The sequence below is a fragment of the Lactuca serriola genome, chromosome 9 (assembly GCF_051521515.1).
Source record: "Lactuca serriola cultivar US96UC23 chromosome 9, Lser_US96UC23_V15, whole genome shotgun sequence".
Taxonomy (NCBI): Eukaryota; Viridiplantae; Streptophyta; class Magnoliopsida; order Asterales; family Asteraceae; genus Lactuca; species Lactuca serriola.
Genome location: NC_136416.1, coordinates 19,017,454 through 19,030,190, shown reverse-complemented (window position 1 = coordinate 19,030,190; position 12,737 = coordinate 19,017,454). Strand labels below are relative to the sequence as shown.

Genomic DNA, 12,737 nt, shown 5'->3' with positions numbered 1-12,737 from the left:
GATTCACATTTTACAACTGAAATAAATTTGGATTCATTTGATTGGTTCGGATTTAACCAATACATCCAAAATGAACACTCCTAAGAGTAACTCAAGAAATGAGGATAACACCTGACACCGCTAGACTACGAAATCACTCCTATCAATAAAGTAATCTCACAAAATTGAAGTAGTTACACAAAACCATTTCATAAAACAGATGGTTATTTCGTGGTATTTGTGAACCATTTTATGATTATTTCTTGAACCGTACTAATGAGAAAAACTGAAAAACATTCATATCTATTAAACAATGGCAATCATCAACAAGAACGAATGCACGTATTTCAGACATACAAACGAACATATAAAAAATTGTTTACATGATTACACGAAAAAGAAAATACTCCAGTCATGCTAACGACCTCAACCAACCAAGAATCCCAAGGAGACCAGCATCTAATATTGGTGACTTCTTTTCAAGTCCTGCAGATACAAAACAAACACATTAACAACAACCTAAAACATTAAGCTGTGGGCTACCAATAATTTCTCTAACATAATAATAATAATATATAAATAAATAAATAAAAATATTCACACTAACCAACATCTGCAGCTACTCGATGTGCACACATTACTCCCGAAAAGGCTACCGCTATAACACCTTGTCCTGGAAAGCAACTATCTCCCACACAATAAAGACCATTTATAGCCTACACAATTCAATAATCAATAATCAAGACAACCATTAAACCATGAAAAACACGTATTTATTTAGTATTTACAATCCAAAATTAAAATTATGTATATGTTAAACTTGGAATTTCTAAATTGAACTTACGGTGGTATTAAAAGGCATTCCCAATAAGCCCTTGGGCACGCCACGTGGCATTGGCCCATACGTGCCACTATCACGAGCAAGATACCGTCTGTGTGTCTTTGGTGTCCCCACCTGACAAAGTTTGTAACGGTTAATGTCAAGGACATTTTAGTCATTTAACATTATATCAGGGAACAAGTGTAATGATTAATACCTCTTTAAATTCGACGGAGGATTTGAGGCCTGGAAATAGTTTCTTTTCGAGTCTGCTGATGATTTTGTCTGCAACAAGTTCCTTCTTTGCCTCATAATCTTTTGTGGAAAGCCCCTATATGTTTTTAGTTTTCCCAAAACAACATCAAATTTAAATGATAAATTGGGTAAACATTTCACTAGCAACCGAAAACCTCTATATTGATCAACAAGGTTCTGTCTATTTCTTTTTACTCAAGGATAACTTAAAACATTTAACTAACTATGGAAACCCTTCTAGGGTTAAGCTAAACCTAACTGTTCATCGGCCCTTGTAATCATTCCCCATTATTACGCTATCAACTCTGATTTGCAAAACTCCTCCAATCTCATTAGGGTATATTAGGCATTTTAAACATCATTTATCCAGAAAAAAAAAAAAAAAAAAAAAAAAAAAAAAGAGATCAAAGATTAATAATTACCTGCCAGTCCTCTATGGACGAAGTCGTAAATATGTGAAGAATATGACGCCCTTTTGGAGCCAATGATGAATCAAGTATAGTTGGAATGCTCAAAAATATACTCCCATAAGGCTCCTCTAAGTTTTTCCAATCATCCTAAACAATTTAAAAGAAAAAAACAAATTTATTTTCTAATTGTGTAATGAGATCCAAGCAAGAGACAACAATAAGTGAGTACCTCAAGAACAAAATGGTGGCAATCAGTGTCAGGTGGCAAAACCTCAGCTTTGACCCCCATGTGAATAGAAAGAAAAGAAGGCGCTTTTACATAAACTTTTTGGAAATTTTCTTCTTCTTTTGGTAGATCTTGCTTTTTCAAAAGCTTGCCTACAAAAATAAGATATAATTTAATCATGTAAATTATCGCCTATAAAGATTATCATAGGGCTTATAATACATAAAGTGAATACTAACCAAAAGTATCCCATCTAGTAGCATTTGAGATTATGGTTTTCGCAAAAAATTCTCTTCCATCAGACAGTTTCACTCCTACCTACAACAATTTAGAGACCACATCAAACATTATATTACATAAAATTCAACATTATTTTACGTGTATTCATCTCATGAAAATTGCAATGTTGTATTTGACATGAAATCACTAGAATTTTACTTGTAATGAAAACGAAGGGCAAATATGTCATTTAAACATCAATAATCTAGCTAAACTCACTGCTTTCCCATTGTCGATGATAATGCTTGTGACATTTGCTTTATAAAGTATTCCACTTCCATGATCAACTAAACCTTTTGTTAAGGATTTTGCAATCCCTCCAACCCCACCAACAGGGTAATTAATACCTCCAAAATGTCGGTCACATAACACCTAACCAAAACATATGGTTAGGAACCCAAGGGTAAAAGTGGAATTTTAACAACCAACAAAAAGAAGTTTGATGTTTAGTTACCATGCTTGCATTTATCATGGGTGTCTGTAAAGCATTAACCGTGCTCACAATAAAACACTGCATGAATCGAACAATCGGTATTTAACAAAAAAAAAAAAGAGTAACAATCAGAATATTCTAGAATCTAGGAATTAGGAAACAGTATCAGCCACCTCAGCATCTATGAATGCGAGAACTTCCGGATCTTTAATAAAGTTGCGAGCAATGCTTCCAGCATTTTGTGGCAAATAATAAGCTATAAAAGAAACCGGAAAACGTATAATTAGCATTCAGAAACTTTTTAATCAAAAAATCATATTCATTACGGAAAAAGGGTATAAAAATGTAGGAAATAGTATAAGCAAATGGGGAAAACACACCTAGTGTCAAGCATTCCACGGGCTTTTTGAAAAACTGTCCAAATAAGTAGATAGGTTCCTCGAGGGATTTGAGTTCCAGTGAATTCAATGCGTTGAAAATCTGGAAAATACATATAAAAAAGTTTTTAGCCAAAGTTTAGGTTAAAATCCAGGGTGAAAAACGAACAAATTTATGTTGCAAACTTGAAATCACCTTAATCAAAAGTCAAAACCGACCTTCCAGCATTCGTTGTAGAATTTGTGAATCCCTTCCTTTTCGTGTGGAAATTTACTCGTAAGCTCAGATATGAAATCATCGTATCCTCTATGTACTTGAACAGAAAGGCTATTTGGAAGATGAAAATGGACGGTGGTTGGATCGGGTATCACCTCCATTTTACACCCGACTGCCGCCAGTGCTTGAGTTATTAAGTTCAGATTTCCCTACAACAGAACGAAAAGAATTCCATTAGTAAATCATTTGATGATTTGGATGAACCAATACCATCAACAATCGAAATTAAGTACCTTATCGCTGAATCCGAACATCACAGATGATCCAACATCAAAAGTGTAACCATCCCTTTCATAGAACCCAGAACTCCCACCAGGAATCACATATTTCTCCAGAACCAACACCTTGGCTCCCTTCACCGCCAATTGCGTCGCAGCCACCAATCCACCGATCCCTGAACCAATCACAATTGCGTCATAACCACCACCACCGCTATCCTTGCTCTTCCCCTCTGTCACATCGTCTTTCTCCACTACTTTACTAACATCCATTACCGATTTTGCCCTAACAGAGAACAAATTATTGTTTCTTTTCACTGAATTGAGGAAGCCCATCTCCTGATTAGAACAATTTCCGGTTTTCAAGGGTTTAGGACAAGAAACACTCTGCTTTGACCCTCTGGGCTCATAAAGGACACTGTAATTTAGGGCTTTTGCCTTCTTTGTGCATATGGGTTCGTAAAGAAAGCCTGGATTCCCCAACTGGCTAGCCTTGAAATCAAGAAAAAAATAGGAATTTGGAAACCCTACAGTTCCGGCTTTGGAGTTACTAAAACTGCTCACCTGCATCTTTGAGAGCGAAAAGTGAGTTCTTTCGCAAACTTGGGAGGTGGGTTTGAAGAAGAAACTGAAAACTGGAAGTTAGACAATTGGTTGGGTGGTTCAGGTGGGATGCTTATGAGGTGCGAGAAGAAGAAGGGGAGGTGGTGTTGGATGAGTTCCATGATGATGATTCCAACCAAATAGAAAAATGATCCGGTTAGTAGATGAGACAAAAATTCACCCAAATTCGAATCTTTATGTATTTATTTGTGGTGCCTCTCATATGGTATCTTGGATTCTTGGGGTGTGGTTAATATCGGAATCTATAAGACTATAACGGTATAAGCCTGCTCGCAACATTGGGCTTCTGATTTGAAAAGATACTTGGGTTATAAACATATTTGGGTTGGGTTCAATACTTCGAATTAACAAATTTAACCAAAACTCCGGACATAACGTTGTGTTCCTTTCTAAGAAGAGAACCGAAAGAAAGTAGAAAAAGTGAGAAAATGAAATAATAGTAGAAAGGAAGGTAAAAGAAGAGAGAAAGAAAGTAGAAACGAAGGTGAAAGAAGAGAGAGAAGAGAAAGTAGAATTATGGATAATTTCTTTTAACTTTCTTTTAAAAATGAGTAAATTACACGAATGGTCCCTATGGCTTAGGGTAATTTACACGTTTGGTCCCTAATTTATTTTTTAACACGGAAGGTCCCTACTGTTTGTGTTTGTTACGCGTTTGGTCCTTGTCTTACCTAAAAAAACTATTTTGCCCTTGATTTTTTAATCTATTTAAATAAACACACATCCAATCTCACCTCCCTCACGTTTCCTTACCTAACCCACCATTTTTTCCTATTTAAATAATTGTATATTTAGTAAGATAGGGACCAAACGCATAACAAAAACAAACAGTAGGGACCAAGCGCGTAACAAAAACAAACAATAGGGACCTTCCGAGTTAAAAAAATAAGTTAGGGACCAAACACGCAAATTATCCCTAACCATAGGGACCATTCGTATAATTTACTCTTTAAAAGTTGAGGAACAAATGTAAAGTTTTTTCATTTATAAATTTTACCTTTTAAACCTAATATAAAAAAATATTATACAGACTTTATAATCATGATTTTATTTGACTTCCTTTAATATATATAGCCATTTCCCTCTTTTTCTTTGAACTAACAAACACGAAAGTAGAATATAACTTAGACCATCCATATCAGTCCAATACCAATCATCTTTCAGTTATGTCACATTATCGTTTACAATATCCTATCACCATTTGCAATAAACACTCACATCAATGAAATATCAAAACTCTTTCAAAGATGGCCCCACCGACATATCAACAATAACCTTTTATATATATATATATATATATATATATATATATATATATATATATATAAATAATATCTTAAAAGTTATTTTTGTTTATCTATTTTGAAAAGTATCCCCACAACTTTTTTTAAGTTAATGATAAAAAAAAGTACATGTTTACATTTAACAAATTTAATAATATGATATAATGTATAGTTATGTTACTAAACATAAAAAAAAAAAAAAAAAAAAAAAAAAAAAAAGATCAAAATCTTGACGAAGTCGTAAAAGGAAAAGCATAGACAATTACTTAATTATACAGCCATTTGAAATTAAAAATAATTGCAAGGAGATAAGAGGCAAGAGGGATATGTGGCACTAAAATAATATAATAAAATTAAAATATTATGGGTCCCCTTGCAATACCCTTTCAACAGTTGAAATAAGTCTTCCTACGTGGCTTTCAAATAGTGAGTATGTGGCTTTGCAATTTGGTTTGAAAAAACCGGTGTGGATGCTTTTACCATTCTCTTCCATTTCCTTTTTTCTTTTTCTTTTCTTTCTAGTTATTTTTTTTTCTATTATTAAACTTGAAAACGATATATAATTGTTCAATCTATGGTAAGAAGGATGATGTATATTTGATCTTCTAACTCTATTTTTTTTCATTCATTTTTTTAGATTAATCAGTGATTTCTACGATTATTTTGATTTGATACCGGTTAAGTGATTATTTATTACAAAATATTTTATCAATGTATGAAAATTTACATAAAAAACATGTAACCCAATAGCATTAGGATTGGAATAACCTCTTCAAACAATGGTCATTAGAATTATAATAACATCATCCTTCGAAAAGTAAATGTGTTAGCTTGACGAGTGAATTACAGACGACAACCTACATTGGTAAATGTGTATATAATTGTTATTGAGACTACCTTTTTGTGCAAACTTTGTAATGGTGTGTTAGTAAGTAAAGTTGATAACTAGCAAAACCAAAAGCATACAAGACACATTTTTTACGTGGTTCAGTTAAGGTGATCTACGTCTACGGGCAGGAAGTGAATATTTTTATTTCTGAGTTCTCAAACAGAGGTTACAAGTACAATTTTTTACAAAGATTCGCCTAACACTTTAGAATTCAAGATAAAAAAAAATGACTTAGCATGCATTTGTACTTATACTTGAGGTATTATACTTAAAATCCTAATGGGCCAACCCCATTGGCTCATAGGCCCATGAAAGGTGACATCAATCATATTTCGTCATACCTTATCTTCTAGAACATTCATCTAGGGATGTCAACGGGGGCAAACGGGACGGGGAGTGCATCCCCCACCCTCGCCCTCGAAATTTTCTTGTTCCCCCGTCCCCGCCCCCGCCCCCGAAATGTTCAACCTTCCTACCCCCGCCCCCACCCCCGAATCCCCTTTATTATCCCCGCCCCCACCCCCGTTCCCCCGTCCCCGATTGATTTTGGGCTGTCTTTTTTTTTGCTAAAAGAAACTATTATTTACGCTAAAAAAACTATTTTTTAGATAACAAATAATTATGTATAGTAGAATTTTACATGTTAAAAATAAAAAAAGTTATAGCATCTTAAAAACATTATACTAACAATTTAAAAACATGTTTTTTGATGAATTTTGGAAGCTCAAAATCATGTTATAGTTTATTATATTTATATATTTAATATATGTAAATATATGTGTAATTTATTAACGGGGCCCCCATGGGGGTTTCGGGACGGGATTGTCTATCCCCGCCCCCGCCCCCGAAATTAAAACGGGGGTTAACCTTGCCCCCGCCCCCGTCCCCGCCCCCGATTTATTTAAAAAAAATTCCCCAAACGGTACGGGGTCCCCACGAGACTTTTTGACATCCTTGATTCATCTATGCCATACAACCCATGAGCATCAACAACACACATGATAGAGCACATTTAGTCATAGTGGTACAACATGAACACTAGTGGCTCAACATTCATCATGGTGGCACAACATGGTATATTCTTTGAGCATCGTAGTGGACTTCATGACTCATCAATGATATCATGCCTCATCAAGGAACAATTGTGGCATATCTTGCACTAAGATGGTGGAACATCTATGATGTTGGCCCATCTTGTGCAAGGATGGCGGAACATCTTTCTTGGCTCAACATCGCATTGGTTCAACATCTTCTTGGCTCAACATGGTGGACCATGTCACTCCATGTTGCTCCAAGTTGCTCCAAGTCATTCCAAGTTGCTCCAAATCCCCTTTTTGATGATTGTTCATTTGACACTTGATCCATTCTTTTGTCAGATGATCCCAAGCCATCTCAGATGATTCTTTCCTTTGTTACATGCTCCATGAACCTGAAGTGTTCCATTGAGTTTTAAATGCTCCAAATGTTTGAGTCATATTTGACATGGTGCTACCAAAGATGTAGATCACCTATTCATTCATTGCATGATTGCAGAAGAAGTGTGGTCAAAAGTCGAGGACCTAATCACCCTTTAGACCCTTTTCCAACACAAGCTTCAGACCTTCTGAAGAGTTGTTTTAAATTTATTGGGCCTCAAAAATTAATAATGTGCATGAAACTATTTCTTTGATCTTCATATGGGTTTTATGGACATTTGGAAATGATAAAACTGAATCTTCACTTAATCGTCAAGTAATCATACAGCACTCACAAGCGAGGTACAATTTCTTTCACATCTTAAAAAAAGGTGGACATTTAAAGGGGGAGAGTGGTGTTCAAATCTTATTGTAGAATGTAATGCTCATTTGTTTTGATTAATTTTTTATTGTATTTGCATTATTTTTATATCCTAGCTTTTTGTTAGTTTTATTATATATAAATCTTGTTGGTATTAAAAAAAAACTAGGATGTTATGTTTCACAACAGAAAGAAGTGAAAGAACCTCTTTGGAAATCGAGTTAATGCTATTTTATTAACAATTTGCAAATTAAAAGGCATTTATAAAATAAAGATAAAGGTTCAAATCTAAATACAATCATATCACAACCTAACATTTATTAAGGCAGTTCAATACAACGTTTCGCGGATGCTATTCAACACCTCAGCTTCACAGACCGACCAAAAATAGAAACATAAAGCATAAAATATTATATTATACAAATATATGGGGTCCGTATAGCCAAATGCCAAAAAAAAATGCGGGAGGCTTCAAAAAACATGACACATATTCTTTGCTGCTATTCTTATATGAATATTCGTCATGTTTTCTAACGAATTTAATCGAAAGTGGGCATTTCTTAAAGAAAATATCAAATGAACCCCCCTCCACTTTTGAAATATTAAAATTGGTCCCCTTGGAAAGTCTGGCCGAACTGCCAACCAGAACCCACCACATTATAACTTATCGTCGTCTTTCCGTCACTAGTTGTGACTCTAAAAGAGAGACTTTGACCATTAAGATACGAATTGCTTTGCCAGTTTTGACCCCAGTTTCTCGACATAGCCTGCCACCCTGTTTTCGACCCTTTGATCGAGACCTCATGCACGTCCCCTGCACCTCCGACGTTGCTGATCAAAACCAAGTTGAAGTACGAGTGGCCATGCATAGTGAACCTTATTCCTCCTCTTTTTATGCAAGGAACCCTGTACGATAAAAACTTGGTCAAATGTTCAATATAAGGGTAAACAAGTAAATTTACAATTATTAGTAAATGACGAAGTTATCCTTTACCTTCTGAAAGATACGGGAACGATGCCTGCCTTGTATTTAGCTATTTGCAAGAAAGCAGGTTGAGCCATGTCAAAATGCTGGAGTGGCGGGTTGCACCATCCGCCATTGTTGCTGGGCAAGTCGAAGTTAGGCGGGCAGAAATTGGTGGCGGTGATGATGACGGAGCCAGGGAGGCACCACTGCGGATCGTTGACACACATCATCTCGTAACACCCTCCGCAGCTTAATCCGTTGTTAAAAAGTGCAGTGCTCAATGCTGCGGTGTTTGTTCCGTATCCTTGGCTATACAAATCCCCATAACCACATGCTCCACCTGCATAAATGTAATAGCTTAAGAAACTATGTATCTTGATGGTTTCGATCAAACTAAATGTTTAATAGTTACAAATTAATTAAACATGATGTAATATGTTCATAGAAGTTCAGAATTAAATGTACCCATTGTCCCGGAAGCATCGCCGCCACCATAAAAGGTAGCGTGGGCGCTCTGCCAGCCACCATAGTTGGCGGTGGCGGTGTGGAGGAGGGCGGTGGTCAGCAAGAAAACCAGCGAGGTTGTCATAAAAGACATGTTTCAAAGATGGTGGTGTGTAAGAGAGAGAGAGAGTGTGTGTGTGTGGTGTGTGAGGAAATAAAGGGGTAGTTTGTATTTATAGATAAAACAAGAAACCGGAGAACCACCGCCGGAGAGAGAGACGGCGGATCCGGCCAGATTCAGGAGGGAAAGAATAAGGCCAAAGTGCACATGCAATTATCTTCATGTGGTGGATGTTAACATGCATTTTTTATTTTATATATAATTTTTTAATATTATGTTGTTTAATGATTAATTCAGGACATCTCGTTGATTCGATAGCTCATAAAATTATTTTTTAAATATTATTATAATTTTTTTTTCACAAACAATTAATCCGACGAAATCTGCGTGATATGTGTATTCACTAGCATACATTGACACGGGACGAATCTCGAACTTTTTTGCAAATGTAAAGATGATTCACAAAAACTTTTCAGAAAAAATGTATTTTAAAACTATTTATTAAAAATAAGGGTGTTTGAAAGGATTCCCAGCAAATTATAAATGGTTTCTTATTTAATTTCATTTTTTTTCACGATGAAAACCTATACTTTAATTCTCTTCTGTTATGGTTAGGTTAATGGCATAGTGTATCTATGAGATTCATCAATTCAATCCGATTCAACCAATAAACAAAATGTGAAAGTTGTACAGAAATATGATATGTTGTCTATGACCACTAACTAGTAACTACAAGAATATGTAAGGCTACACGGTGTAGTGAGGTCCCAAACCGCAGTTGGCTGCCACCTCAGCAGGGAACACCGCCCCCAGGGTGCGGTTTTCTGCGGTTAAGACCACGGTGCGGCCCTTGAAAACCGTGAATTCTGATTGGTTGGTCACCTTTTGACCGTTGAATGCAATATTCGTGTAATTTTTTTTTTTTCTTTCCTTCCTATATATATATATATATATATATATATATATATATATATATATATATATATATATATATATATATATATCAACTTAATTTTTTTTCACAACACAATCTTCTCTCTCTCAAAAAAAAAAATTTAAATCACCACTCTCCCAAAAATGTCATCTTCTTCATCTTCTGAAGAATTTCAGACTATTTTTGATACCGCTATTGCGTGTGTTCAAATGGCGGAACAAACATACAACGTTGTATGTAACAACGCAGCTGCAAGTTCTTAACAGAGAACACGAAGATATATTTACAGAAATCGTGAAGAAGCCAACCAACGTTTGGTGCAAGACTATTTTGCAGAGAATGCCACTTACCAATGGTATTATTTTCGTAGGTGCTTCAGAATACTCAAAGGTTTATTCGAACGTATAGTTGAAGATGTAACGAGGGAGTGCAGTTTTTTCCAACAACGCTACGATGCTAGAGGTACACCCGGTTTCACTCCGTTACAAAAGTGCACGGCCGCACTTCGTCAGTTAGTATATGGCATTCCGCCTGATGCGTTAGACGAAAGTTTTAGGATGTCTGCTAGGATAGCACGAGACAGTCTCCATTTTTTCTGCAAAACTGTGATTCAATTTTATAGTCCAAAATATTTACGTAAGTCTACACGTAATATCATCCTGCAATTGCAAGCTCATCATGCTAGTGTGCATGGGTTTCCTGGAATGCTAGGAAGCTTAGATTGTCTCCATTGGGCATGGGAAAATTGCCCTACAGCATATCATGGGCAATTTACCCGAGGTGATCATGGTCACCCAACGGTAATACTTGAAGCAGTTGCATCACAAGATATGTGAATTTGGCATGCTTTTTTGGTTCTCCTGGTTCGATTAATGACATCAACGTTCTTAACCGTTCACCAATATTTAACAACATATACGATGGATCTGCACCAGATTCTTCTTTTCAAGTGCGTGGAACGCCATATAAGTATGGTTATTATCTGGTCGATGGAATCTATCCTGAGTATGTTGTGTTTGTTAAATCGTTTTCAGCTCCACATGGTTCTAGACGAAAGAAATTCAAGAGAGCTCAAGAAAGAGCTAGGAAGGATGTTGAGCGTGCTTTTGGAGCTCTGAAGAAATGGTGGTTCATATTGAATAAACCAGCAGCTTATTTGGGCGAGAAAAAACTTCAAGAAATCATGTATACATGTATTATATTGGATAACATGATTATTGAAGACGAAGGAAGAGCGATATGTGCGTTTGACGAGAAAGAAATCATACCAGAGACACAGCCAATAGAAATTGGTGGCGAAGAGTATATAAACAGGAGAGCAGAGATACGTTGCACTGAAACATTTCACAATCTTCGCAATGACTTGGTGGAACACATTTACGGGGTTCAAAACATTAACCTTAATTTGGATCCACCGGATGACCCCGAAGACGAGTTCTCGAAGAACGACTTTATGTAGTTTCCTTTAGTTATTTTTTTTAAGTTTCTAGGATTATTTAAATGTCATGTGTGTGGTTTTTTTTTTTTTTGGTAACACAATGTACTGTTTTTTTTAATTTTCAAGTAATGAAGAATTATGTTTTTTTTTTCTTAAAATAGAAGTTATATTAAATTAAAATACTTAAAAAAAAGTTTTATTAAATTAAAATACTTAAAAAAATAAAAAAATAAAAAAAATGAAAGTGATATGACGCTTATGTGGCGGGGGAGGGAGTGTGGTTTCGGTGGCACCACTCCCTCCACCCTAAGAACTTAACTATATTGTATGTAAACATGTTTTTATTTGGTATAACGTAAAAATACATATTAAACTTTATAAAAACATATTTATAGTATTTGTCTATGTGAATATATATATATATATATATATATATATATATATATATATATCTTTACTATCTTATAAAACAAATCTTACTATTTCTAAAAATACATTGAATAAAATAATAATATTTTTGTAAGACGTCCAAATCATTAAACTAATTGTACAACTAATCACTAATAAAATAATATTAAAATTTAAATAAATACTCTCTTCCAAGGTTTTGACCAAATCTTTTTTCATCAAAATAAATACTCAACACCCTATAATTTGATCATTTCATGAATTTTCTTTATTTTTAATATGACATGTTTCCCAAAACAAACTAATGATTGAATTGAAAATAATCATTCTCCATCAAAAAGAAATTAATTGTCGAAACAAACTATTTGTCGTCCGCCGCTTTGCGCGGGTAAACGGCTACTATATATATATATATATATATATATATATATATATATATATATATATATATATATATATATATATATATATATATATATATATATATATATATAACGTTTTTAAACGATAAACATGTCTTTAATTTTTTTTTATTAATACATATATTTATACTTCTAAAAACATAAAACTAGGTATTTA

At 34.7% G+C, this 12,737-nt stretch overlaps 3 protein-coding genes across 3 annotated transcripts; 1 reads left to right on the top strand and 2 right to left on the bottom strand.

The window, feature by feature from the left end:
• Positions 1 to 256: 256 nt before the first annotated feature.
• CRTISO (carotenoid isomerase) lies at positions 257 to 3,994 on the bottom strand. The gene is made up of 13 exons (XM_079018756.1): positions 3,290 to 3,994; positions 2,999 to 3,205; positions 2,783 to 2,882; positions 2,576 to 2,658; positions 2,424 to 2,480; positions 2,189 to 2,341; positions 1,930 to 2,008; positions 1,694 to 1,842; positions 1,477 to 1,611; positions 1,017 to 1,130; positions 824 to 934; positions 587 to 695; positions 257 to 465 (listed from the first exon to the last, which is right to left on the bottom strand). Exons 1-13 carry the CDS (start codon positions 3,842 to 3,844, stop codon positions 392 to 394), a joined length of 1,926 nt encoding a protein of 641 aa, XP_078874882.1. The 5' UTR covers positions 3,845 to 3,994; the 3' UTR covers positions 257 to 391.
• A 4,236-nt stretch (positions 3,995 to 8,230) lies between these two features.
• Positions 8,231 to 9,480, bottom strand: LOC145077070 (expansin-A10-like). Its single transcript, XM_079022849.1, has 3 exons — positions 9,279 to 9,480; positions 8,841 to 9,153; positions 8,231 to 8,752 (listed from the first exon to the last, which is right to left on the bottom strand). Exons 1-3 carry the CDS (start codon positions 9,409 to 9,411, stop codon positions 8,449 to 8,451), a joined length of 750 nt encoding a protein of 249 aa, XP_078878975.1. The 5' UTR covers positions 9,412 to 9,480; the 3' UTR covers positions 8,231 to 8,448.
• A 975-nt stretch (positions 9,481 to 10,455) lies between these two features.
• Positions 10,456 to 11,771, top strand: LOC145075411 (uncharacterized). Its single transcript, XM_079021668.1, has 2 exons — positions 10,456 to 10,567; positions 11,248 to 11,771. The coding sequence occupies exons 1-2, from the start codon at positions 10,456 to 10,458 to the stop codon at positions 11,769 to 11,771; spliced, it is 636 nt and encodes a 211-aa protein (XP_078877794.1).
• Positions 11,772 to 12,737: the final 966 nt, after the last annotated feature.

Excerpts from the sequence above, each read along its gene's own strand:
- CRTISO (XM_079018756.1), bottom strand. The coding sequence starts at position 3,844 with ATGCAGGTGAGCAGTTTTAGTAACTCCAAAGCCGGAACTGTAGGGTTT. Across the intron at positions 1,612-1,693 it reads GCCACCATTTTGTTCTTGAG|GATGATTGGAAAAACTTAGA; the intron begins GTACTCACTTAT and ends TAAATTGTTTAG. Across the intron at positions 935-1,016 it reads CCTCCGTCGAATTTAAAGAG|GTGGGGACACCAAAGACACA; the intron begins GTATTAATCATT and ends AAACTTTGTCAG.
- LOC145077070 (XM_079022849.1), bottom strand. The coding sequence starts at position 9,411 with ATGTCTTTTATGACAACCTCGCTGGTTTTCTTGCTGACCACCGCCCTC. Across the intron at positions 9,154-9,278 it reads CGATGCTTCCGGGACAATGG|GTGGAGCATGTGGTTATGGG; the intron begins GTACATTTAATT and ends ACATTTATGCAG. Across the intron at positions 8,753-8,840 it reads GTTCCCGTATCTTTCAGAAG|GGTTCCTTGCATAAAAAGAG; the intron begins GTAAAGGATAAC and ends TTTATCGTACAG.
- LOC145075411 (XM_079021668.1), top strand. The coding sequence starts at position 10,456 with ATGTCATCTTCTTCATCTTCTGAAGAATTTCAGACTATTTTTGATACC. Across the intron at positions 10,568-11,247 it reads ATGTAACAACGCAGCTGCAA|ATTCTTCTTTTCAAGTGCGT; the intron begins GTTCTTAACAGA and ends GATCTGCACCAG.